This window comes from Crinia signifera, chromosome 4 (assembly GCF_055691185.1).
Source record: "Crinia signifera chromosome 4, ASM5569118v1, whole genome shotgun sequence".
Lineage (NCBI taxonomy): Eukaryota > Metazoa > Chordata > Amphibia > Anura > Myobatrachidae > Crinia > Crinia signifera.
In genome coordinates, this window is record NC_139220.1 from 177088740 (window position 1) to 177113378 (window position 24639).

A 24639-nucleotide genomic window follows, 5' to 3' on the forward strand; every position below is an offset into this window, starting at 1 on the left:
AGGTACCACCGCCCCCCCCCCCCCCCGGCACCGGGGCGCCCCCACCCTGACTCGCCTGGGGCGCTCCGGTGCCTTGCACCGGCCCTGCTAAACATACTGTACACTTTCTGGTTACACTTTCTGGTTTTAATTAAGGAGAAATGACTTGTGAAAGTGGCCAATTTGTCTCTTGTCATAATTAGATTCGCACAATGGCAATGTACGTATGTTTTAAGGATAATTAGACAGTTGCTGGGAAATATAAGAAGGACAGAATGTATTTATTGTAAAAAGCAGAGTTTCTGGAATGAGCAATTAAGTGAGTAATGCAATTCAGCCACAATGAATGTTTGCAGGAAATTAAAACTTTAGCAACAAGTAAAGAGTGAACTAGTATTTATTTAAATGTTTTTAAATGATCCATTCTAATGTGTTTATTTGACATTGTGCTGGATTTTCAAGGGATTAAAATAAAAATCTAATAATTTTGCCAGTGTGTATTTTTTTAAATCCACATGATCTCAGTGAGGTAGAACATACCTGTACTTCTCAGGAATCTGATCTGGGAAGATCAGACCACTCACCTAATTTGTCAGTGACATACAGTATGCTGATTAGAGCTGTTAAGGCCCCCATACACTATGCGATTTTGGGACGATTTCATCCGATTTCGGCACTTTGTGCCGATAATCGGATGAAATCGGCCCAAAATCGTAGGTATGTGACATTTGATCCGATCCGATGCGCGGTCCCGTGCGCATCGGACCGGATCAGGGAGGTCGGACGGTCTGTACATACGATCACGTCCGACCTCCCTGTATGCATATGCCTGCCACCTGACAGGCATATGCATACAGACACCGGGGGAGTAGTGGGGGCGGCCAGCGGCAGCGGTGGTGGGGGCGGCCAGCGGCGGTGGGGACGGGCGGCGTGTGCGGTGAGCGCAGTGTACTTACACATAGCAGCAGCGGCGGGGACGGGACGCGCAGTGGCGGCTATTATATTTTTAAAATACTTGTCAAATGACCGGCCGCTCTCTGATTGGCCGGAGAGCTCTCAGCCAATCAGAGAGCGGCCGGTCATTTGACAAGTATTTTAAAAATATAATAGCCGCCACTGCGCGTCCCGTCCCCGCCGCTGCTGCTATGTGTAAGTACACTGCGCTCACCGCACACGCCGCCCGTCCCCACCGCCGCTGGCCGCCCCCACTGCCGCCGCTGGCCGCCCCCACTACTGCCGCTGCCCGCCCCCACTACTGCTCACCGCCCTGCAGCTCCCCGGGGTTTTTTTTACATGGGATAAATCGCATGCGATTTATCCCATGTAAAAATGGCACATCAAGTGCCAAATTGTATGTGAGCCTCCCGGGGAGCTGCCGGGCGGCTCGCAGGTAAATTGGGTGCGACTTGTCCCTAGGACAAGTCGGCCTAATGTATGGGGGCCTTTAAAGATGCAATTAAAGAAACCATTGAACACACACGCTTTCAAGATGCAGCAAGTTGTGAAAGATCTCAAATCTCCATATAAACAACTTTCAAAGTCAGTGGTTACCAATGAACACCGGATAGGAGAGACCTTTCAACATGTAGCTGAACTTAAACAGAAATTAGAAGTCTTGCAAAAATCTAATTACCAATAACTATTAAACTCGATGATCTTGAAAATAGATCAATGAGATCAAACCTCAGAATATTAGGAATACCTGAAACACTGAAGGGACCTGACCTTATGTCTTTTCTGCTGACATCACTACTAGAACAACTGAAAATCAAAGAGGAATGTTCCGGTATGATCATCGAAAGAGCTCACAGACTTGGGCCTCCTCGAGAGTCTTCTAATGGCAAACCACGTGTGGTCATATTCAAGTGTTTGCATTTTGTTCGCAAAGAAGTAATTTGGTCTGCCTCAAGGAAACATAAAAATCTTCAATGTGAAGGTTCTCATTTGACCATTTTCCAAGACTACTCAGCAGATGTTTTCCGAGCTTGTCGAGAGTTCTCTTTAATGGACCTTCGTTTAAAGATTTTAGCACAGTTGCCGATGCAGAGGCCTATCTATCTGAGATTGATATGGCAGAAGATAACACTGAACAACAAAATGAGGACTAAAGTTAAAACACAGAACATTATTTGAGAAGTTGACTTTTATTCCAGCTTGAATTTCTGGACAATATCTTGATACAAACCTTAATCGAATATGCCGATGCTAGTATGGTTATAGTGACAATCCTTTTCTTAGGCCCAATTTCCAGAAACTGTATTTACAGCGTAGAAATGCGACCTCTATTCTAACCTGTACTTTGGGACAACATTTTTAAAAGTATACAGGAGGAACAGGCGGTCTTTGATTATTGTTGTCAGAAATGATATTGAATATCGACACAGAGATTGATGCATTAACAGTTATAGGAAGATGTCTCATAGCACAGTTACATCTCTGAATAATATCTTCAAAGTTCCTAGTAGGAACTATCGCTACTTATTGGTAACAATCAATGCAGGTGTTGATGGAGTTATACAGTATCTTTCTTTGTTTACCTGTAATGAGTTATGTTTATAGATGACAATTGCGTTATTATAGAATACCATCGCTTTCCTTTAATTCTTTTACTAGAGACCATGTGTTATTCCATACTGTTATGGGAGATGCTGGGAGACCCCTCCCATGTTTTTGCTCTTTAGTTGCAGCGGGTTGGGCCATACTGAGCTATGGCATTATAGATTCCTTTTATTTTTCCTCTTAGAATACCTGTTCATTTTAATCTCTTACATGGTTACTGTCAAGTTATTCTGAAAAATTCCCTTGTTTTTTTTTAATAATTTTTTGTTTTCCTTACCCTTTCTCCTCGTGTGTCTTACCCTCCTTGTCCATTGTTTCACAAATGCTATCTTGTCATGTACAGGGATGTTATGCCTTAAAGTTAAATTTAACAAGGTTCATGGGGTCTATATACCAATTATAGATTTAAGAGATGTTTCAAAGTGGGTACATGGAATATACATAGGTGGCATAGGATCTCCAGCCAAACGAAATTTTTTTTGGTGTATCTCCGAAGGATAAAAATGATGTAGCATTCCTACAGGAATCACATCTCATGCCAAAAGAAGTTGCAAAGTTAAATGCTCTTGGATGGTCTGTGGCGGCATCTTCCTCATTATCCTCCAAGTGAAGGGGAGTAATTATATTGATAAGAAACACCATACCCTTCTCTGTGCATGCCAGCATTGAGGATGCTCAGGGTAGATATATGTTGGCAGATTCAACGGTTGCGGGTTCCAGGCTTTTGCATTTGCTTTTATATATGCACCTAACCAATACTCAAAACAATTTTATAATAATATCATCACTAAATTGCTCAGCTACACTGAAATCCCTGTAATATTAGAAGACTTTAACATGGTCTCGTCTCCGATATTAGATAAAAATATATCTCCTCGTTCATCCACCTCTACTCCTAAAATTGATATTTCTCAGATATGCTCTAAATTATCACTAGTGGACGTCTGGAGGGCTTGCTATCCTTTAGAGAAAAATTATACATGTGTATCGGCAGCTCATCAGACGCTATCCAGAATTGATTCCTTGCTGATCTCATTATGGGGCTTTCTAGATAATATTATGAACACTTTTAGATATCTCCACTCTGCCTCATTGCAGGAAACACATCTTAAATTCTTTCAAAGGGCATTTATGGTCCCTGAAGAAACTGGCTGTTGCCTTAAATGTAATATAGGTAGTGCTGACTTATTCCATCATTTTTCGACATGCGGTAAGATTTCTAGATTCTGGTTCAAGGTAGTAGAATACATTAATCAAACATTTAATAACCAGTTTAGAAAACATACTATTGCATGCCTATTTATTGACTTCAACGAGTGGTATCTTGGCCCGGAAAAAAAAATTCATCCATCATCTTAGTTATAGCTGAAAAACAAATCTTAGTGCTGGCGATGCATGGTTAGCACTGAAGCCCAAAGTCTGCAGCCACCGCTGGAAGGTAAGTGTATTATGTTTTCCCTCTTTTCTGTGACAGGCCATTGCCATTTTCCACCCTATACTAAACTCTTTGCATTTTTCCTATGCAGACCACCCAACCAAAACACTGGTCACGCCCAGTGGCGCACGAGGGGGGGGGGGGGTTTCTGAGTACCCAGAAGTCCCCCAGGAGTCTAAGGGCCCTAGACTGAAAGCTGAGGGTCCCCTCTTTCCATGGGCACAATAATTTACTTATTTACTTTATATGTGTATCAACATATAAAGGTATCTTTAGTTGGATCACCTCCGTGTTGGTATGTGACAGAAAGCCAAAAGAGAGGCGTACCGTACTCACATGTATGTACGTCGTGTTCCTCCTATAAAGGTATCTTTATGGTCCAATTGTAATGGGCCAGAAACTTTGTATTTTTTTTTTTCCAATCCAACTGATATACAAAGAAAGAAGGGGGGACAAGGATTGGTCTCAGTAGGAGTTTTATTGAAATAAAGGATAAGTGCAAATCAAGCAGCCTGTACCACAATGTTGAAAAAAGGGGGCTATACCTGAGGGAGCAATGTTTGACCACCCACCGCTGACCAGGTAGTCCAAGGTTACAGGTAGGCAATAGCACAATCCCTCTCCACCCTGGTGCTATTGTCTACCTGTATCCTTGGACTACCTGGTCAGCGGTGGGTGGCCAAACATCGCTCCCTCAGGTATAGCCCCCTTTTTTTCAACATTGTGGTACAGGCTGTTTAATTTGCACTTATCCTTTATTTCAATAAAACTCCTACTGAGACCAATCCTTATCCCCCCCCCTTCTTTCTCTGTATACCAGGTTTAATTGGAGAAAATATACAAAGTGTCTGGCCCATTACAATTGGACCATAAAGATACCTTTATAGGAGGAACACGACGTACGTACATGTGAGTACGGTACGCATCTCTTTTGGATTTCTGTCACATACCAACACGGAGGTGATCCAACTAAAGATACCTTTATATGTTGGTACACATATCACTTTCGAGTGAGTGAGGGTACGAGTTATCTACCTGGGAACCTATTCACTTTATTTGTTTCCCCATCACATTAATAATATAGCAATTTGAGCTTGGGGAAACAGAAAACTATTGACTCTGTCCTGTCTACCACTGTTGTGGTTCTGATTGATCCTCACAGCCGATGTGGGACCTACTTCCAGTTCACTATGGAGGTGATTCCCCTGCAAATTTGCAACAGGGAGCGATGTTGAAGGCCTACACATGTGCATGTGCAGGCCATTTGTGTGGGCGCCTTTGTATTTTTGCATAGTCTTCGTGACGCTTGCACTGGGTGTGGAGGTGGGCTGGGGTGGAGGAGCCCTGCTTTCCCTGGGCATACCCATGAAACCTCTTGGTGCACCCAGGAAAACGCTGAGCATCCCCATGCAAATGTCGGGCGGGCATCTGGGGGTGGGTGGCTGATGTAACCAGACTACAGTTGCCCGCCCAGTTCTCGAAGCTGTGTGCTTCAGATGCAAGTCAGCAGAGACTGACTTAGATTTGCAAGCATGTTAGAAATCATTTGATGGAAAACATCTGTTCACAGTGCTGCGGGGACATGCAGCGTGCAGCTGGGGCGGCTGCCATTACATTGCTCACAAAGCATCCGAAATACCACTGCTTTGCCTTTGCAGGTCAACCAGAATCAGGTCCCTTAGCCATAACAAGAGAATAATCAGGTGACCAGCAGATAAGGTAGGGTATAAAATAGAATGGTTATAATTGCAGGAAGGAATAAAATAGCATACTCAAAATGCTGGGGTTTAGTTATGAGAGTGAAGGGGTTAATGCTTAATAAGGTTAATTAAAGAGAAGACTTTTCTGAAACTGAGATATCCAACTAGGTGGTAATTAAAAGTAACAGAATTCATTAAATAGATAGAGGTTCAATTATTATGGCGGGGGGGGGGGGGGGTTACGATTGTATAGGTGTTAATTAGGTTTCATGGGGTTATGATAATGCTGGAGTCATGGTAGGTTTTGTTTGAGGAGGAAATTATATTGTATAACATACTATCTTTTCTTTTATGTTGGTCACCTGTTTTCTGTACTACAGTATATGGAAATCACTGAGGTTCTCTGTATTGTAATGCTCTGTTATCAGTGTTGTTTACTACAGTAAGTTGTCTTTTGTGTTATATGGTGGGCCAATGCAATATCCTCAGTAAAAGGTCATTGTGATGGTCTCTGTGTGATCTGGCAGTCACTTTGATATTCTCTCTAACACTATATCTGGCAGCCACTGTTATGTTTTCTATATTATATTGTAGGCACTGTGATGTCTTTTGTATTGTATGGCAGTCACTGCATTCACAGTCACTGCTGCATAGGGGACAGCGGCAGAGGCAGAGGCAGGGAGGAGGTGAATGGATGCATGTGTGCAGCATCCATTCACCTCGCAGATGGGGGCTGGGGGGGGGGGTGCACGAAGGCTGGGGGCAGCCCAGCAGCTTACATTGGTGCTGGGCTTGCCCCCAGCGCGGCGATTGGCGGTCCCAAGCACCTCCTTCATCTACACTGCAGTTGGTACCGCAGTGTAATCAGTGCAAATCCCGAATCTGACCTGGCTTGGTTCCGTGTTCCGACTGCCGGGTCGGATCCGGGATTTTTGGTGTAAAAGGGGTATTAGTTTGTTGTAATGAAAGCAAAAGAATCCTGTGATAACTGATCCTTTACAACATTGAATGTACAAGTTATAATCTTATGGAAACATTTATTTAAACTTTTAAACACATAGATTTCTGTTACTGTTTCTATAGTATACTTACAATAATATGGATTGTTACAACTGTAACATTTTTTAACTGGTTCTTTGGATCTGGCTCCAAGTCATTGTTCATGTCCATCGCTTCTACTATTATTGTATACTTATTTTTCTCTTCGAAATCCAGTGTACCGCGCACCTTAATAATACCTAGAATTGTATATATATATTTATTATTTTGTGTACTGTACCTGGAACCGCAAATACTGTTCAGTAACTGAGTAATGTTATAGTAAACAGACAGGTTTCTATAGTTTTTGACTGTTAAGTGAAACAAGGCTATGGGCTTTGCTGGATGTTGTTCTGTTGCTTTTTATTTCATACCTCTTGTTGGTTTGATATTATGTAAAGAAAATTAGTAAAGATAATGAACACATGAATTTTGATGGAGAATGTTCTATTTAGGTTTATAGAACCTCCAACATGACCCTTCCATCTTCCACATGCTCATCCCTTATGTTATATGTTAGTCACCTCCTCCCCTAGATTGTAAGCTCCATGGAGCAGGCTCCTCCTCCCTCCTATTCTCACAAACCTCTTCCCTAGCACTTCAATTACATCTTTCACCTACTCTGTGTCCATTTAGCCCGGACGTCCTCTCGCTCTTCAGCTCCTGTACTCTTGCTATTCATGCCATCACTATTGGAGAACCTTCACTGATTACTCCCTTACTTACCTTGCTTTCCAGCTGTATTGTGTACTGAGAAGTGTGATGAAAATTATTACTTGTGCTCTGTTTATGTTTGGTTTCTGTAATGTAATGTTCTGTGTATATAAAGCCTTACTGTGGTCATATGTACAAAGGCTACGGTACACTTGTAGTTCCTTATACATAAAGACCAATAATCATCATCACTTAAGAGGCAAGTCCAGGTGAAAAGCATTTTGTACTTGATGGAGGAGATCATGAATCACTGATTTCTCATACTTTTCGGTGTTTACAATATATATTTCACCCCTAATCCAATCTATGTGGAATTTCTCCAGACTATACAAATGTAATCTGTAGCTTTCATACAGTAATTTCCATATGTAGTTGTCCTGATGAACTTAGCATAGCTATAACGTACTGTAAAGGTGTGCACCAATCAGTGGTGTAGCTAGGTGCCACGGCGCCCGGAGCAAGGGCATGTGTGTGCCCCCCCAATTTGTAGTAGGCAAGGCTCTTGCACAGTGAAAAGGGGGCGTGGCCTAACATGATACCATACACCGTAATGCCCATTGCACATTTTAGTGAACTTTGTAATACCAATTGCACATAAAGCCACATGCCGTAATGCCAATTACACATAAGGCCACACATGATGCCCATTGCATACTATATAACAAACTGTGATGCCCAATACACATTTGACACATAAGTGCCACTTACCTACATGCTCGATGCCAGAGGCTTCATGCTTGATGCCAAGGGGGACTGAAATTGCTCATTGCCAAGGGGGAATGAAATTGCTTGTTGCCAAGGGGGACTGATTGCTCATTACCAAGGGGGACTGAAATTGCTCGTTGCCAAGGCGGACTGAACTCTGCAGCAGCCCCCTCCCGGCTCCCTGCTGCCCTCTGTGCCTGGCTATAGAAGCAAAAGGTGAACAGCGCACTATGAAAAGAGAGAGCTGAGCCACACACTTTGTGGGTACTTGCCCCAGTGTCTTTGGTGCTCCCAGTGCTTGGGAAGGTTGCACATCCCAGTTGGTGATACAGTGGCGTCCCCAATGTGACACTGGGGATAGGACAGTTTACCTCAACTGCGTTGGTGGTGTGGCGGTACTGTCAGGTAGCACTTCTGTAGTCCAGGTGGCAGCTTTCCCACAGCAGTGAGTGATGCTTCTGGCCTGCTCTTGCTGATGTTCTTTGAGCGGGGGCGCTGTCAGACTTCTCTTATGCCGCGGGCAGTGCTGGTTTCTCAAGCTGGGCTGATGCCGCTGTGCCCGGCTCCCCGCCGCTATTTTTAATTCAAGTTTCTTGCTGGACCGCTAGCCAATAGGCGCTCGCAGTCCAGCAGCCATCAATTGATTGGCTGCTGGACCGCAAGCGCCTATTGGCTAGCGGTCCAGCAAGAGACGTGAATTGAAAATAGCAGCACGTCACCTCGACACAGCAGGGAGCAGGCAGCTGGGAGCGGGCGGGGGAGCTGGCAGGGGAGCAGGCGAGCTGGCGGTGCAGCACGGCTCTGGCGCCCTGTTATCTTCCGGTGCCTGGAGCCTGTGCTCCGCCGGCTCTACCCTCGCTACGCCCCTGGCACCAATTAAACGCTTACATAAATGATATGCTTGATACCAACCAGTGTTAGACTTGCATAAGATGGAGTTTCACTCTGGCTAGGTGGTGATTGTCTGAACACAGTCGGACTGACCCCTGTCTGTACATGCAGCTCAATCCTGACTATATCGTCGATGACAGCATGCTCCTGGATGTGACCTCTGAGCAATATTGTTTGTAATATCGTTTAGTGTGGATGCACTTTATCATTTATAAAGGAGTTGACAGTTCAAAGGAAATTGTTGATGGCATTGCATTGTTTGCAGAGCTCAGAAATTAATAAACTAATGTTAATAGATAATTATATCACCTGTGTTTGGCTCAATGTAGAATTTTGGTGGACTGCCATAATCACCACCCGCAAAAGTGAACTTGATGTTATTGAATGGCCAGTCAGCATCTGTAAAGGTGACTTTTCCAACCAACGTATCCAAAGGACTGTTTTCAGCTACCCGGAACACATTTGGCAATGGATCTGGTCTGAATTCATTTACACGTGTCACTCTTACTATAGCAGTGACCGTACCTATAAATACAGTATAATGGTTTTATATACAGTAATAGTCTTGAAGTTGAACACTGCGGATATTCTAGCGAATATAGTCTGCTATTACAAAAGCCCATAATCTTTTAGAAAAAGCAAACAGCAAATTTTTTTTTTATTATTCTCCGTTGTAAGTAATTTTAAAGAATAGTATTTGATAAAGCTATTATATGTCTGTTAGAGTTTTTTAAAACAATTGGCTCAAGCAATTCAGTATTCATTAGCACATTTTTATGTGTTGAACAAACACATGCAAAAAATATCTGTTACTATGTCCCGTATTCAATGCAGCTGGAGAGGGGGTTAAACGGCATGGATCACAGAAAACAATCGATCCTCGCTGTTTAACCCCCTTGATGGCCGCTCACCATATTCAATGTTCCAGGGGAATCCTCGCTGTCACAGGACAGCAAGGATTCCCCCAAACATGGAGGCTCATGGCTAATTCAGGAAGTCTGCTGCATTTAGCCACGAGTCTTGCTGTTTCATCTGCCGCATACGATTCCCCCTCGCTCCAAAAACAGAGTGCGGGGGAATCGTCGTATGCAGGGGGTCAGTTGAATAACGACCGGGCGAGCGGTGATATTGAGCAAGCAGCACTGCTCACTGTCACCACTCACACCTCGCATTAAATACACCCCTATATCTTAAATGTTAGTTTTGTGTGCCCCCTTCTCTGTACATTATGGAACAGGCAAAATCAATTTCATAAAGGAGTAACCACATTTTCAAATGCTTTGATTTAATTGTAATCATTCAGTTTGCATTGCATAAAGCTTCTACGTTCTCAGTGGGTATAGAATAGTTGTTGGCACACATTGTAAGCTGTAGTAGCGGTGTCTTACTTGATAGAGAAGGTGTCCCTGAGTCAGAGACTTCAATGAGCAGTGTGTGCTTGAACTGCATCCCAGCAAATTCCACATCATCATAGTCTAACGGTTTAGGTCCAGTCTGCTTAGAAAAAATATAGTTGAATATTTCACCATATTGAAAAACTGTTATCACATTTTAGAGCTTTGAATGAAAATAAGATTAATTAATGGTGATGTTTTTAAAACTACATTTTTGTACTACTTGCTGCAAGTTTGCTAGTCACGTATACTGACACAGGAGATCATTTCTGAAGCAAAAATTGACTGCTACAAAGTGCAAAAGCAGCTTTGAACCTTCTGTGTGATCCTTGTGGAAGAGTCCATGGACTATTTCGGAGACATACAGATGTGTCTTCACAGATCTTTGCTGCAGTTTTGCCAAACAGTCCTACACCAGGGACTCTGCTATAGCGGATCTTATTTTGTTGTAAATGCGTCTTATACTATGTACACATGGTGCGTTTTACTATATAGTCAAAATTGCATTGCATCACACTGTGGTTAGAACCAAATATAGAAATTGTGCTGCACAGTCTGTTTCTATTTTGGAATGAGGACCATGCTCAATGCATTCAATAAAACTCCCATTTAAGTAAATAAACCCCTCAGAGTGACTTCCCAGACCCTCCTCCCCCCCTGCTATGCTGTGCAGTCGATCATTTCTGATTGGGCAGCCCCAAGGCAGTCCCCACCCCGCGGCTGCAGAGTTTAGCAGCCACCGCGGAAATGAAAAAAGCATACCTTTGTAATAGTAGTGATATGCCTGCTCTGCCTACCCTGATTACTATCAACACATTACTAGATGCAATGTTCTAATTATTGTTGGGCTGATATCTTTTTAAAATAAAATTGTGTTGATATGTTACAAATAGATGTTTTAGCCTAATTTAAAAAATTAACCCTGAAAAAACCTGAATGCTTTTTTGTAAAAAATAAAATAAAAAAAAGTGCAAGCCAGTTACCGTATTTTTCGGACCATAAGACGCACTTTTTCACCCACAAAATGTGGGAGAAAAACTATGTGCGTCTTATGGACCGAATGTGGACAGCTGGAGCGAGATATGTGCAGTGACAGAACATTGCTCTCACACACACACGCCACGCAAGGAAGACCCAGTCTCCTCCAGTCGGGAGTTGAGCCCACACAGCTGGTGGAGGAAGTGACACCGGGTAGAAGGATCACGTGACCCCGAACACCCGGAAGTCACCCCCGCTGTCGGCACTGTGGAGCCGGGTTTGAGATTCTGCCGCACACAGACCAAACCAGGAGTACTTCAAGGACCAGCATCACTTCGAGGAGGACCGGAGGGAAGCCACTGTCTACACAGGTTAGAGGTGTACTGGGACGGGATGCCAGCCCCCTGCACCACCAACCTGTGACTGCCCGCCAAGCCATTGACTCTGCCTGCGGTAACAGGCCAGTACCCTTCTCCCTTACCCACGAAACTGAGTTTCACCTTCTCCCCACCCCCACACCCCTACCCCACTCTCCAAGCTGCAGCCCCAGCAGGGTGGAAACCACCTCTACCCCACTCTGCATCCCTCCAATATACCAACAATTATCCAAGCGCCCCTAATGTGCAGATGTACATATGTATATGACATACCACAGGACACATTGATAAATAAATGGTATTCTGACACAATTTGTTATACTGCTGTTCCTCCAGGCATCCGCAGACACTGTGTGTATAGGAGGGGCTGCAGCAGCCACACAGTTGCTGCATGTGGTTATTGTTGGGGCTTCACATCTCATGAATCTATGTATAATACCACACTTGCTGTAGAACCACTGTCCACTATTATTTTATAGTGCTATGCCAGGGCATTGGGTTTCAGCGACTGTACCTGAGCACTGTGGTTCAGAATATTTTTCCCCCTGTTTTCCTCCCCAAAAACTAGGTGCGTCTTATGGTCAGGTGCGTCTTATGGTCCGAAAAATACGGTAAGTGGTTAATGCTTATTATTTATATAGCACTAATTTATTAAGTAGCTCTGTGCGTTCAATTCAACCTCATAGGAGCTTTTAATCCAGATTCCATGCCACAAGCACACAACCCACTTACAAACTTGCAAAGACATTACTGCCAATTCAGTTATATGACAATAAAGGTACTCATGTGTTTTTTGGGAAGTTATTAGAGCACATATTGGTGCTGGGCATCTATTTACATTGCAGGGAGCGCTTAGCATCTCCGTATGTGTATGTATGGCACGACCCCAAAGTGGCTACCATAATGCCCTTCTCCAACTAAGCTCGCTCAGAAGTGCCCTGTGTCACCGGGAGATTCCCCGCCCATTGTTCTCCTCAGAGGGATCACTATTATATCATGGTCTTCAAGTTCTAATGGGGAGGATTCTACCTTTAAGATAAATTTACCCCAATCACAAAATTAAAACTCAAAGATCTATAAAAATGAATGAATCACTCACATTACATTCATCAGCCAAATTCATACTGTATAACAGTATAAAAAGCCATCAATGCCAAACTCACAATAATGATATTGTCGATGAGGGTGAATTTATTTGCTGAAAAGTCATCAAGAGGATTCATCTTATATTTCATAACATTATTTCTTTTGTCTATGTCTTTATCCACACATTTGATGTGTAGCAATTGGATGTTAATGGGTGTTGTTTCAGCAATTTCAATCCTAAAGGGAAAAGTGATATAGTATATCCGTCATACAATACACAAGATAGTACAATACATAATGTACTGGGAGATAAACAGGTGTGATTATTACACTGACTGTGTCTATCTAATATTAGACAGTCTAAGAGACAGTCATTATGTTGAACACGACCCTCAAAAGGACATCACATGAAATAGGTGGATATGCACCAGGGACGTGCGGTGGGGTGAGGTGTCCCTGGCAAGTACTAGAGTAAGATTTTCACTCAATTTATGAGCCATGGGGTTCAACCCAGAATTATACACAAGTGCAGCAGTATATACTGCTGGAGATTCGCTGAGTTTTAATAAATGTGCAGAAAAGGTAGCCAGGTGAGGCACTGCCTCACCTGCCATAGACTTTTTACTCCAGAGTTTTGACTACAAAAATTATTAGAATAATAAAAATAAGATTTTTTTCAAATATATTCTTTGTATTTTTTACATACTTTATAAGCTCAAAACTCCGGCATATACGTTAGTATGACAGGAAAGGCTGTGCCTCACCTGCCTCACCCCACCGCACGCCGCTGATATGCACTAGGTCAGGGATCGCCAACTCCAGTCCTCGAGAGCTACCAACAGTTAACGTTTTCCAGATCTCCTCATAGAATCATAAGTGAAGTAATCAGCTCCACCTGTGGATCTTTTATAATGTGTCAGTCAGTAATGAGTGCACCTGTGCCCGAACTAGGTGATCTAGAAAACGTGAACTGTTGGTAGCTCTAGAGGACTGGAGTTGGCTACCCCTCCACTAGGTCAACACAAGCAAAAGGACGATATAAAAAACACTGAAAAGGTCACCATGCTTTTTTCACATCTGTCGTCCACACATTGCTTGCTTTATCTGCCATGCTTTGGACCTGGTGCCTTGCTTCACTCTACACACTTTACCACCCTTAATTGTAGTAAACATGCATGGTAAAATATGAAAAAAGAACCAAAAATGTAAAAAAATATTAAAACTCATGTTGACCTTTTTACGTGTCAACCTTATTCATTATTGTAAATCGACCTAATGACTGTCCATCTGGACACTGTAGATCTATCAACTGGAACCAGAGTCAACAACCGTAAAAAAAATTAACCCTAGAATGTCTGTGTGCGTGTATATGTGGTAGGGAATATAGCTTGTAAGCTCCACTGGGGAAGGAACTGATGTGAATGTTCAAATATTCTCTGTACAGCTCTACGGAATATGTGTGCGCTATATAAGAAACTGTTAATAGTTAAATAATGAATACAAATACATTCCAATGTTTCAACAATTATCCTATGAAGGGACAGATCTTGTTAGAAAGCTCTCTCCCTGCAAATACACATCTGGCCCTATTGTGTTTTTTTATCAAGCAATATATAGATCAAGTATGAGGATAACTCTTGTTCAATTATAAGAATACTAGTCTGCAGCCAATCAGATGCGGAGCTGCTTGGACTCGTGGCTATGTCATAATGCGGTATGAAGGTGTAGGAGTGTGTGTAGATGTATGTGTGCTCCCCCGAACAGAGCTCCGTTTGGCGCCATCTAGTGATAAGAAGCAGCATTATGCTTTTATTATATAGGACTGATGTTGAAAAACTGAACATTTTTATAGACTGATACTGATTTACTATTTCTATTTCATGAAGTTTTAATATGTGCTTTGGGACATTGCGAAGTGCTGGAGATCAACATTTTTTGGATTGTGATATCTATCAGAACATACTAGCCTTCTGGCGTAACTAGACATTTTTTATCACCTACATTCTCGTTGCCGGGGGTTTCTATGCTTGTTGTCAATGGGTTACATGCTCGTTGCCATGGGTTGCAGGCACTGTAGAGACAGGGGGATATGCTGAGCAGAGACAGGGGGAGATATGCTGGGCAAAGAGATGGGGAGAGATGATGGGCAGAGAGAGGGGGGAGAGATGATGGGCAGAGAAAGCGGGAAAGATGATGGGCCGAGAAAGGGGGGAAACATCATGGGCAGAGAAAGGGGGGAGAGATGATGGGCAGGGAGAGGGGGACAGATTCTGGGCAGGGAGAGGAAAGATATGCTGGGCAGAGAAAGAGGGGAGATATACTAGGGGGGGACAGATGGTGGGCAGGGAGTGTAGGGACTGATGGTGGGCAGGGAGTGTGGGGACTGATGATGGGCAGGGAGTGTGGGGACTGATGGTGGGCAAGGAGTGTGGGGACAGATGGTGGGCAGGGAGTGTGGGGACAGATGTTTGGCATGGAGAGGGGGGACAGATACTGGGCAAGGAGGGGGTGGACATATACTGGGCAGGGAGAGGGGGGGATAGATACCATACCCTCCAACATTTTTAGGGCAGAAATCGGTACACATACTGAAAGGGGGCGTGGCCATGGGTAAAGGGGGGGCAAGGCATGTTGGAGGGTAACAGAGCCCTGGGGGGCATATGGCACCCTCCCCCGCTCCCCCCCCTTCCCCACCCCGGCCCAGCACCTGATGCAGCTCATGTCACATGGTGGCTTGGTGGGCTGCTGGCATATTAAATCAGTATATAGCCACCACGTGACATGAGCTGCAAACAGGTGCGACATGATGCTGGATACTATAAGACACCGCTGGAGTGATTTAGTGAGCCACCTACTTGCTGCACTCTGGATGATGTGCTTGCTGTTACTTTGGCAGGCTCCGGACCGGGGCTGCGACCACTGCGTCCTCATGGAGAATCATCCCCCCCCCCCTCATGCGCGTGCCGGGGCTGGCCACCGCATCCCTCTCTCCCTCACAGAGATTCTCTGTCTGCACGTCCGACTCCTTCCCCTGAGTGCGGTGCTGGCGCGTGACGTCATGACGCCATGCAATGCCCGCAGGCCGCAATGCACTCATGGGAGTGGAGGGGGAGAGGGGAGAGCCGGCGCACGGCACCACAGGGAAGCAAGCAGCGGGGCACAGGAACTGACAGCAGCAGCCAATAGAAGGATTTTTTGCGGCGCACTGTAAGTTAAAAAAAAGCGGTACATTCGGTACAAACTGATTTTGCCGGTACAGACTGTTAAAAACCGGTACTGTACCGGCAAAATCTGTACAGTTGGAGGGTATGAGATACTGGGCAGGGAGAGGGGGGCAGATACTGGGCAGGGAGAGGGGGGGGCAGATACTGAGCAGGGAGAGAGAAGCTGCAGGGACAGGCAAGAGCTACAGTGAAGGCAGGGGGCATAATCACAAGCAAGTCCATGCTGTGAGATCCTCCGTGTTCCATGGATCAGTTGAGCTCCTCCAATCAGGGGCACTTCTATTGAGCATGTGCCTGTCCAGCTCCTCCAATCTAGGCACTTGCTCATGCTTTCCTAGCCCTGTGCTTGCTGAGTTGCTGAGGGGGGTGGGGCTGGGCACCACAGAGAGGAAGGTGCGGCAGGCAGGGACTTCCCCTGCTGCTGCACTGTCTCAGACTCTCAGAGTCAGTACTGACGGAAGCGCTCTCTCTCCTCTGCTGCCAGCCCAGAGTTGTTGCTCTACACCTGGGGTAGCCAGTCCTCAAGAGCTACCAACAGTTAATGTTTTCCAGATCTCCTCCCAGAATCAAAAGTGAAGTAATTAGCTCCACCTGTGGATCTTTTCAAATGTGTCAGTGAGTAATAAGTGCACCTGTGCAGCAGCTAGGTTGTCTGGAAAATGTGAACTGTTGGTAGCTCTCGAGGACCGGAGTTGGCTACCACTGCTCTACACTTACAGGTGCAGCTGCGCCGGAGAGCAACCACAGCCCCCCACTCCTACCTCTGGCTCCCCCAGGTCACTGCACTATGACCCTGTGCCCCCTTGGCACCAGTCCCCCCCCCCTGCCACCGCTAGGGCTGCAGAGCCCTAGCTACGCCACTGCTTCTTTACCCCAACACTAGTAAAGGATTTCCCCTTTGATCACAGCCCACCAAAGCTTAAGGGACATTGCAATATTCCTACATCTATAGAACTGAACTATGTGAACTATGTGAACTATGAATCTGCAGTTCCCTTATATGTTAAAATGACGCTACCTGTATTTACAATATATAAACAGATGTTCAAAGATATCTTTAATTTTCCATGAACAACTATACAGTACTTACATGTTTGGATAGCCTTCACATTGGGGATAGTTGTCATTGACATCAGTTAGCCTCACTGTTATTTCTGCTATCGCAGGATGAACTCTGTCGTTATCGAATGCATGGACAACTAATAGTTGTTCGTAAACAACAGTAGGGTCTTCATAGTCCAAGGGGTAGGCAATTTTTATTTCACCAGAATCTGTCATCAAATAAAGTTAATTATCTTCCACATATAAATATGCAATTTATGTATAGGTTAGATCAGTGGTTCCCAACCCTGGCCTCAAGTACCCCCAACAGTGCATGTTTTGCAGGTCTCCACACAGAATCACAGGTGAGATAATTAGCTCCACCTGTGGATCTTTTCAAATGTGCCTGAGTAATCTGTGCACCTGCCGGGTGACCTGGAAAACGTGCACTGTTGGGGGTACTTGAGGACAAGGGTTGGGAACCACTGAGTTAGATTAATAGTAAGTAATCTTCATGTCAAACAAATATAATAAAGATTGCAATCAATGTTGTGCTGGGACTAAATAGAAATGACAAACATTCTACAAATTTCCTTTTTTTTTTTGCTGAAAACTAAACAAAAATCTGAATAATTTTTATACACTAGGGAAAATCATTTTAAACCTACAACAGGTTGAGTATCCCTTATCCAAAATGCTCGGGACCAGGAGAATTTAGGATAACGGATTATTCTGTATTTCAGAATATTTTTATATTTCAATGATGTATCTTGCAACACATGAAATAAACACAAATATATTTTATTTGTGCATAAAACAAGGTTTCAAAACATGAAACAAAGTTTGTGTACTAGCTCAGGTACTGAATTAGAAAGCAAAGCAATAATTTTATTGCACATATTTAGTGCTAGTTACAAATCATGTCCCCAGTAGTGCTGTTTCAGATGTCCCCAGTAGTGTCAGTTGCATATCATGTCCCTAGTAGTGCCAGTTACATATCATGTCCCCAGTAGTGCTGTTACAGATGTCCCCAGTAGTGCCAGTTGCATATCATGTCCCTAGTAGTGCCAGTTACATATCATGTCCCTAGTAGTGCCAGTTACATATCATGTCCCCAGTAGTGCTGTTACAGATGTCCCCAGTAGTGCCAGTTACATATCATGTCCCTAGTAGTGCCAGTTACATATCATGTCCCCAGTAGTGCTGTTTCAGATGTCCCCAGTAGTGCCAGTTGCATATCATGTCCCTAGTAGTGCCAGTTACATATCATGTCCCCAGTAGTGCTGTTTCAGATGTCCCCAGTAGTGCCAGTTGCATATCATGTCCCTAGTAGTGCCAGTTACATATCATGTCAGCAGTAGTGCTTATAGCAAGAAAATAAATGTCTTCACTTTTTGGAATGTCTGGTTTTTGGAATCATTTGGATAATGGATATTTGGATAAGGGATACTAAACCTGTAATTTATAAAGTGTCCACTATATTTATAGTTTTCTGTGAATTGTGTTAATAGAATTTAGTTATATGTTATATTTTGTCTAAAATGTATATAGCACTACAGTATGCTTCACAATGTGCCTCAAGTAAACATTATATATGTGTGTGTGTGTGTGTGTGTGTGTGCGCGCGCACAAGGTGCTAAAAGCACTACGACCTTACTAGATAAATACAATGTGAATATTTCACCATTGAATATTTACCAAGTAATAAATAACAATGTCCAGAAAAACACTCCAAGATAGTAAAAATGGCTGCGAAAATTCTTCATTTTCTGACAGAGCTGGGGAACAATGCGCTGTTTTTATGTACTTTCTGGTACGCACATGGAAGTCTTTATGGTACTTGTGTACTTTCACGGCTCCTATCGCATACCATCGCATGCCATATGTAGTGGCATGCGATGGGATGCGATTTTTGCAGTTTTTTTGCATTTTTAAAAATCGCATGCGATCGCATGCGATTTTTAACAGAAATGCATCCAAATGCATTGAAATTAGTATCAAACATGTTCAATGGCCCCCAAATGTCATTTTTGAGGCTGTACCACCCCCACTATCAACGCGAACCCGAAGCGTGGCGAGCGCAGCGAGCCCGCGAGGGGCGGCGGTACGCGTCCTACGACCTTTTCATACCCCCACTATCCATGTCGGCGTGGAGTTAAGAATAGAAAGTGTGGCGAGCGCAGCGAGCCACCGAGCCCGAAGCGTGGCGAGGGGACGCGGACACCTGTGAAGCCCGCGAGGGGACGCGGATACCTGTGAAGGTATCTGCGTCCCCTCGCGGGGCTCACTGCGCTCGCCACGCTTCGGGCTCAGTGGCTCGCTGCGCTCGCCACACTTTCTATTCTCTACTCCACAACGACGTGGATAGGGGGGGTATGAAAAGGTCGTAGGACATGTACCGTTTGCGTTGATAGTGGGGGTGGTACAGCCTCAAAAATGACATTTGGGGGCCATTGAACATGTTTGATACTAATTTCAATGCATTTGGATGCATTTCTGTTAAAAATCGCATGCGATTGAATCGCATGCGATGCGATCGCATACGATGCAATGCGATTTTTTAGTATGCGATGGACATCGTGGGAGCCGTGATTGTACACAAGTACCGTCTTTATTTAAGGATATCCACTGCACTCTTTTTAACAATGAAGGTGTGAGTGTTTTACTATTGATGAACATATACATATGATCATCCTGGGATAAAATCCTGCTTATTTTTTAATCGCTGGCTGTACTCCAGTTGATTTATAGAGGTGGTGGTTACTGGCCATTTTCTGGTAGTAGAAAACACAGGTATGCCCAAGCATATGAAGGTAAGTCCTGTCACATCAACAAATAGAAGCCTATGGGCTTCCTTTCGCTGATTTACGTCGCCCTCTCTCACCTTTGTCGGGCAGCATCTGTGCTGTGCTGCCCAGGTCAGTGACCTCCTCCTCCCTGCACCTCTTCTGGGTGCAGGGAGGAGGAGGCGGAGCCTGGCAGCCTCTGCAGATGTCTGACCAGGAGGCTGCCGTGCACAGCAGGAGCGGAGAGCTGCAGGGAGCTGCTGCTTCGCAAAGGGCAGCTCTTATCGCATGTTAATACATATGCGATTAGCATAATTGCAATGTGTGGCGGAATGTACCGCAACTGCTTGGTACATCCCGCCTTAGATGGTGAGCATCTTGCAAATTGTTTTGCAGCGAATCTCCCACCCAGCTCTTGTCGCAAGCCCTTCTAAGCAATTGCCAGGTTTGCATAGGGCGAGATTTCACTCAGACTGGGCAATCACTATCTAAGCGCAGGATGGTCGCAGGACACTGCTAAATGAATCAGGCCTGAATAACCCCCGGCAGCAATCAGGCCTGAATAACCTCCATAGTCCCAATGAGTCTGCACAGCACAAATCTATCACATCTGCACCATTTACAGAATGCCTGATTGCTTTACAATATTGTATCATTATGCTTGTACAGTACACAGTATTACATCATTACATCTGTGCAGTACAGGTTGAGTATCCCTTATCCAAATTATTCCAAAAACCATAGGCTCCAAAATGTAATTTTATTTTTAATTTTTTGCTAAAAACCTACTGGCTACATCTGTAACTGGCACTACTGAGGAAATAACATGTAACTGGCATTAAATATGTGCAAGGACATGATTGCTTGGCATTCAAATTCAGTGCCTGAGATACTAAAAAAAAACTTTGGCCCTTATTCTGGTTCACTTGCAAAGTAAAATTCCTTCTCAACTGGACAAAACCATGTACACTGCAGGTGTGGTAGATGTAACTTGTGCAGAGAGAATTAGATTTGGGTGAGTTATTTTGTTTCTGTGCAGAGAAAATACTGACTGCTTTATTTTTACACTGCAATATACAGTAGATCTCACTTTGAAGTAAAGCCCCCCATACACGGTCCGTTCATCGGATCCGTTCTGTGCTTAAACAGCACACATCGTATCGGATCGCATCCCTTGTGCATGCATTGTGCACGCACTGCGATCCGATACAATGTTTACCTAGTACAAAAAGTATGTGCAGCACATACTTTTTGTACCGTACTATGTGATGCGCGGGAGCGCGCATCGCATAGTACAGAACGGAGCCGGACCACAACGGACCGTGTATGGGCTCCTTAAGAAAAACACTCAAATCTAATTCTCTCTGCACATGTTACATCTGCTTCCCCTGCAGTGCACAAAGTTTTGTCCATTTGAAAAGGAATTTGCCTTTGCTAGTGAACCAGAATAGGGGCCTTTGTTTCATGTTTTAAAACCTTGTTTCATGCACAAATAAAATTATTTTGAGCGTACAGTATTTCATGTGTTAATAGGCATGCGCAGCACATTTTATTAGGGGGTGCACCTTCAAAGAGGTGTGCCTAACACCACCTATTGGGCATGTATAACACCGCCAATCAGGCATGTCTAGCATCATCTATTGGCACTCGCTACAATATAAAGCGTCTCTCAGCGACACGATAATCTCATGAATATTTCTTTCCTCAGTGTAACAGTACATGCAAATAAAGTCAAAAACATATATGGATGACGCAGGTATGTAGTGATAGGACAATGGTCTAGTACAATTAACAATGCAAAACACACATAATTGATTGATGGGCGATTCTTTTAATGGAATACAGTTCTAAAAATCTAAATGCTTTGGTAAAAGGTATTGCTGGTATAGCTAGTGGCAGGGAGGTGTTAATAAAGGGGGCACAGCATTAGGGGGTGCCTGTGCACCCCTAACACTCAATGTGCGCAATGTGTTTGATGTGCTTATACAACATAAATGCAAGATACCTCAAGATATTTCATTCAAATACAAAACTATTCCAAATTACGGGATAATCCTTTATCCAAAATTTTTCTGGTCCCGACCAGTTTGGATAAGGGATACTCAACCTGTACAACATTTTGCATCATGGTACCTGTTTTATCTACACGCTGCTTTGTGGGCGTGCTGTACTAGCACGGATCACATTGCATTGCATGTGCATCCGTTGTGCATGCTATGCGATGCAATGTGATGAAACCCGCAATGCAATGCAATGTGATCCGTGCTAGTGCAGCATGGAAAGCACGCCCACAAAGCAGCGTGTATGGGCTGCTTATGGGCTGCTTAATTTTTCACCATCCATTATCATCAGTTGCTGTTTTTTGTGTGCTCAATCATTTGGAGGTCATTGAACTCCAGTGAACTCTAATTGGTTGCTGAGGTTCACTGGAAGTTAAGCAAGCCAACAAAAATAATCACACTGTTTCAGTCAGGGCTGCAAATAGCTGGGCTGGGTCCCAGTACTTCTCAGGTGCGTAACCAAATCACAGGAGGCCACATTCCCTTAAAATAAATATTTTGCCATGGCAAATCAGGGAGTATGGTAGAGATAGGGGGGCGATCTGTGCAATCCTCCCACCTCATGCACATAGGCAGAATAGATGTGTGCTGGGCTGGGAAGAAGCAAAGCTGCCCCTCCCGGACCCCTCCAACAACCCCTTCACGTTGGCTCCGGTTGCAGTTACACATTGCACAGAATGGTGATTGGTGTCAAATTAGATGAACTCGATAGACTAATGTCTTTTTTCCACCTTAATTATAATATTACGATGTAATGTTAGGACACAGTGGATAACCATGAGCACAATACTGCTGTGTACACAATTCAACGGTATCTGCCCTATATTAACATAAGTATTGTTTTATACTGTTAATTATTACACTTGCCTTCATCTATAAAAAATCCAGGGTAAGTTGTGAAGAATTCATAGTGCACACTGTCCCCAACATCACGGTCAGTTGCCTGCACTTTCAGAATAACTGTTCCAGTGGGAAGATTTTCAGGGATTTCAATAGGATCACTTGGTAAGTCTCTATCAAAACAAACAACATACAGTATAAACACTGATGCACACAACGCAAAAGGACTCCCACTCATATGCTAATCACAGCGCATAATCAGTCTCCATAAACTAGGAGGAGGGGACACCTATGTTGATAAAATCTACATACGGCCTGGGCAAAATTAAATCTCAATCTACACTGCAAAAGGAACATTCTGATGCATGTACTCAATACATCTTCACTTTGCCCAACTCCTCTCCTTCTGCGCAAGATTCTGTTTCCATTTTATCTCTCTCCACATTTATTTTATTTATTTATTAACAGTTTCTTATATAGCGCACACATATTCCACAGGGCTTTACAGAGACTAGTTGAACATTCACATCAGTCCCTGCCCCAGTGGAGCTTACAATCTATATTCCCTACCTCATGTACACGCGCACACAGACATTCTAGGGTTAATTTTGTTGGAAGCCAATTGACCTACCAGTATATTTTTGGATAGTGGGAGGAAACCAGAGAACCCTGAGTAAACCCACGCAAGCACAGGGAGAATATACAAACTCCCCACAGTTAGAGCCATGGTGGGGATCGAACCCATGACCTCAGCGCTGTGAGGCAGTAATGCTAACCATTACACCATCCGTGCTGCCCCAACTGCTCCACATCTTCACACATACTGCCAAGGGTGCCGACGACTCTGTTACGCACTGGTAAAGCTGGTGGTGTGGGTGCAGATGTAACTGTAGGTGCATCCGTGAAGTACACCAGTGTCTCTGCAGGTGTGTGCCAGCAGCAGTGTTCGCTCCCTGGGCGGGATGTACTATACCAAAGAAAAAATGCAGTAAACCTCCATTTATTTTACTGCATTTTTAAATGTAATAAAGCCCCCTCCTTTACTGCACAGGATAAGGCCAGCTCTGGCTGACTTCTCCCCATAGAAGCTTATGGGCTCTTCTACGTTGTGCCGCTGTGTGAAGATTCTGACATGGATCCCTCCCAGCATGCCCTGCATCGGCCTACATCTCTGTGTATGCACAAAGATGTTGGCTTATTGCATATGTTAATGTGATGAGCATCGCAACAATGGGCAGCTTGGTATATCCCGACCCTTAGCACACAAAGGGGTAGATGTATGAAGCAGTGATAATGGAGAATTGAGCCAGAGGAAGAAGTAGCCAATGGCAACCAATCAGCTGCTCTGTATAAGTTTATATTATGCAAATTATAGATGTTACTTCAGTGCTAATTGGTTGCCATGGGCCAATTATTCTCTAACTCACTTCTCCTCCATTATCACTGCTTCATACATCTGCCCCAAAGAGAGGAGACCGAATGCTAATGCAGCTGCCTTTTCCCCAGCCCAGCACTATGGGGAAGATATATAATCGTCATGCGGGAGAAGCGGTATCAGCGCACGTTATGTGCACTGATACCGCTTCTCCCCCATATAAGAAGCAGTCGGGTGCGCTAAATGACAGGGGAATGTCCATATCAGCACTGCTATCTAAATGATAGCAGGCCAATATGCAGGGCAAATGTATGAACGGTCATCAGCGCTGACATACCCAAGGGTGTTTGTAATGGCCTGCCTTTACAAACACACATGGTGAAACACTGCTAGTACCTTCCACTGCCCCCTCCCCACTGTCTTGATAAAAGAACTAAAGGTTCTGAAATGTTGACCA

The 24639-nt window shown here is 44.1% G+C and overlaps 1 protein-coding gene across 1 annotated transcript in view; it reads right to left on the reverse strand.

Moving 5' to 3' along the window:
- Window positions 1–24639, reverse strand: part of LOC146072999 (cadherin-related family member 4-like) — a 145411-nt gene that overhangs the window by 34062 nt on the left and 86710 nt on the right. Inside the window, exons 13-18 of the mRNA XM_083180172.1 lie at window positions 22835–22980; window positions 17171–17351; window positions 12934–13093; window positions 10410–10515; window positions 9331–9546; window positions 6766–6911 (exon numbers count right to left, since the gene is read on the reverse strand). Coding sequence (XP_083036298.1) covers window positions 6766–6911; window positions 9331–9546; window positions 10410–10515; window positions 12934–13093; window positions 17171–17351; window positions 22835–22980 — 955 coding nt within the window. The remainder of the gene's footprint in view (window positions 1–6765; window positions 6912–9330; window positions 9547–10409; window positions 10516–12933; window positions 13094–17170; window positions 17352–22834; window positions 22981–24639) is intronic.